This window comes from Melanerpes formicivorus, unplaced genomic scaffold (genome assembly GCF_026170545.1).
Source record: "Melanerpes formicivorus ecotype bairdi unplaced genomic scaffold, bMelFor1.0.p_v2 SCAF_2, whole genome shotgun sequence".
Taxonomy (NCBI): domain Eukaryota; kingdom Metazoa; phylum Chordata; class Aves; order Piciformes; family Picidae; genus Melanerpes; species Melanerpes formicivorus.
In genome coordinates this window covers 34,581,817-34,585,209 of record NW_027142354.1, presented here as the reverse complement: position 1 = coordinate 34,585,209, position 3,393 = coordinate 34,581,817, and the positions used below count along the sequence as shown (strand labels likewise).

General features: G+C 38.5%; 1 protein-coding gene across 5 annotated transcripts in view; it reads right to left on the bottom strand.

Annotated features, from left to right (window-relative positions):
• SPAST (spastin) overlaps positions 1-3,393 on the bottom strand; it is a 40,675-nt gene that overhangs the window by 2,292 nt on the left and 34,990 nt on the right. For all 5 annotated transcript variants that reach the window (XM_068155948.1, XM_068155967.1, XM_068155957.1 and 2 more), the window contains 2 exons: positions 3,047-3,117; positions 1,102-1,142 (listed from right to left, as the gene is read on the bottom strand). In XM_068155948.1, coding sequence (XP_068012049.1) covers positions 1,102-1,142; positions 3,047-3,117 — 112 coding nt within the window. The remainder of the gene's footprint in view (positions 1-1,101; positions 1,143-3,046; positions 3,118-3,393) is intronic.

Genomic DNA, 3,393 nt, shown 5'->3' with positions numbered 1-3,393 from the left:
GTCTGCCGTGTGATTTAATAGCCCATGAGACTGTGTTATTGCTTCCTGTTTCACTAGGTGGTGCAAGCTGGTGCACATGAGGGTGCAAAACCCAGTATAAGGAGTAAGAGGTGGGAGTTCTTAACACCTTTATGGCATACCTCTGTGTACCAGGAGAGCGCGGCACTGAAAGTACCCACCCTTACTTCAGTAATACTGATTACATAACCTCTCTGTTTCAACACATGCTTTTCACTTCTTTGCAGGACTATAAACAGACATTTCCCTTATACAGAAATGCCCAGGCATGATGAGAGACAACCACAGTGAGGCCAAACATTCTTCTTATTAAAGGAGTATTAACATTACAACTGGAGAAGACTTCCCATGTTTCTTTGGGACTAGTTTTTTGTAGGATATTGGAGATAAACTTGGATTCACAACAAATTATCACAGATGTTCTCCTCTTCCTGCAACAAATCCTTTCAGCTTACCCTAGCCATAGCTATGTTCTAAGCCTAAACACAGAAAGCAACAGGGGAATTAAGTTTTGTTTCATTTTACCCTATGTAATTGTGACATGCACACACACATTTGAACAGGAACTTTTATATGCAGGAACAACCTTATCTTTTGACATTTACAGATGCAATTTGTGGTGAGGAATTTATTTACTGCTTTATGATGGTTCACATGAATTATTCTAAGCATCATGCATATACACAAACCTGTTTTCAAATCCCTCAGAGGTTCTCTGTAAAACAACTTGGTTTATGTAAAGATATGAACTGGGGCAGGGGAAGAGGGAATACAACTCATCACTTGACATTTTTATGGCCATGTCCAGGAGGAGTAACACTGTGACAAAATAAAAGCCAGGACTCTGACATCGTCTCATCGGTAACTGTTCAAGCAGTGCAAAGGAAAAGATAGGACAGTCAGCCAGAACAATGACCAGCAGAGACACTTCTTCAGTTAAGTAGCTAATCAAAAGAGGTAATACCCCTCTGAATTATGCTAGGTAGTTTTTATGATGCTATGTGTAAATAAAGGGACCTTCTAAGTTTCTGGTGAGCATGCATTCCATTCAAAAGGAAAAATACAATGGCTAGAACAGCATACCTCACTGGCAGACATGTTCTTCACCTGTTCTGGTTTTAATTCTGTAAAAATAAAGGAACATCAGTGAGTTTAAGAAAACTTTCATCACTTCTGACAACTAAAGCATGTTAAAAGCACTTACATTATGAAAAATAACTCCACAACTAAAAATTAGACCTCTCTGTATCAACAAAATCTTCCTACATAAAGGTAGATGGTGGTTTTGCCTCCTTCCTCATGTAGCAGCTCCTCAGCTAGGCTGTTCCCACACTCAATCACTGCAGATACAGTACAAAGTAGTAGAAGAACTACTTTCTTCTTCCTAAAGTATGGGGATAGGCACACAAGCGCAACAGAGCTGCCTTCCCCCATATCGTTCCTGGTACCTACAACTCCCCTCCCCCTCAAACATGCACCATTTTCAGAAAACAGAAAGGGACCATCAGCCAGGAATACAGAAATAAAACCAGGCTAGGCACATAGGAGTCCTTCTTGCCTGGTGTACAAGTACTGATGGGATCTAATCACTCCTGTGAATACCAAATGCAATACTGTTGCAGTATCAACACATAAACGTTTTGCTCTGAAGGAGCAAGAGAAAGAATGTAGGCAGGACTGGCAAGGCTGACATTAAAAAAAAGTTTTGAAAATAAATTAAATGGAAACCAGGTGCAAATGGAAGAAACAGGCTGCACAACATTTCATTGTCTTCTCTCCTTGAATCCTCTTGTATATGAAGTGCCATGTCAGCAAAGTAAGGACGGCATACATTATTAATTCAACCACTCTAAATAAATATATTCAAAGTCTTAGGAGACACGATGTCTCTTGTGAGAGCTATTTAATGCAATTCTTTTTCCCAGTTATTATGCAGGGTTTTGGAATATGTAACCTAAATCTCAGCAGCTGGAAGTAAGTGGGTAAAAAACCATTACTCTCCAGCAGCTCCTTCCAAAACGATGCTGCACTGGTAAAACCACATGCTGTAGGACTTTTTTCTCAAAAAAAAAACCCCAAACCCACCCTCAAAAAAACACCACCAACCACACCCAACAACAAAAGAAAAAAACCACACACAAGCAAAACCAAACACACCTACAAAACATGCACAGACCTCTCCTCCCCACAAATCATCCCAGAAGAGTTGCAACAACTTTTAGTTACACATAACAGGCTGATTACTACAGAACACTTCTGCTCTGGCTGCCTTTGGTATGTTTCTGTCAGATAGGGCAATACATCAGCAAACATAAAACCAGCATAAAATTTTCACAAATCTTTTATTTGCAAAATGCCACTAGTGATCTCCACTGAACAAAACTGTCCCCTTCAGCTGTGGCTACTGGGAACACAGCAATTGGCTAGTAAACGAGAACAAAGTGGAGTATTGTCAGGGCTGAGGTTTTGCATTAAAATCGTATTTTTTCAAAGTTAGAAATGTCAGAGGTAGAACAAACATAGGTAAAGCTCTGCTTGAGTCACAAATGAACATGAAGGACAAAAAAAATAAAATAAAAAGAGCCATGACACACAAACTCTATCTAAAAAAAAAAAACAACAAACCAAAACCCAGAAAATTGCTTCTGTTTCACTATTTCCTTCCTTTAGACTTCTAAATGATCTACCCCTATTATGAGACGTGTGATGCAGTCAGAGAAGGCAACTGAAGTAGTAATTGAGATACAGCAGAACTAATGCCAGCCCAGGAAAGATGTGCTAGCTGAAAATCCCACAAGTGAAACAAGACTTTACACTGGCTTCCTCTTAAGACATAAAAATTCTCTATTTCACATGGTGAGCTACTGAAAGGTTTTACATAAAGTAAACCTTATGAAGATGCAATTATGAGCAACAGACCAAAATCCAATCTAAAAAGCTTAATTACAAATGCTTAGCATTACAAAAGATATAGGAAAAATAACATCTGATTTTTTCCAAAACTTACATAAAAAGCTATGCAGCTTACCTCGAATAGGGCCCAAAGCTGCATCCTTGGCTAACGCAGTTAAATCGCTTCCAGAATATCCATCTGTCATTCTTTGACAACAGAAAATGTGGGGGAAAAGAAGGAAATAAAAAATAAACCCAAAATCCTTCTTTATCTGATTAATAACATTATTAAAATGTTACTTAATCAGATGTGCAATTTTGATGTTGTTTTGCAAGTTCGTTAAGTCATAAGCACACTCAACGTAAGTCATCTATATTTAAGACTTTCCCAGACTAAATTTATGTACAGATATTCAAGTCCCAAATAATATGCTAGGGAAAGCAAAAAGACAGCAACCAACGAGCACTTGTAGATGAAACCTA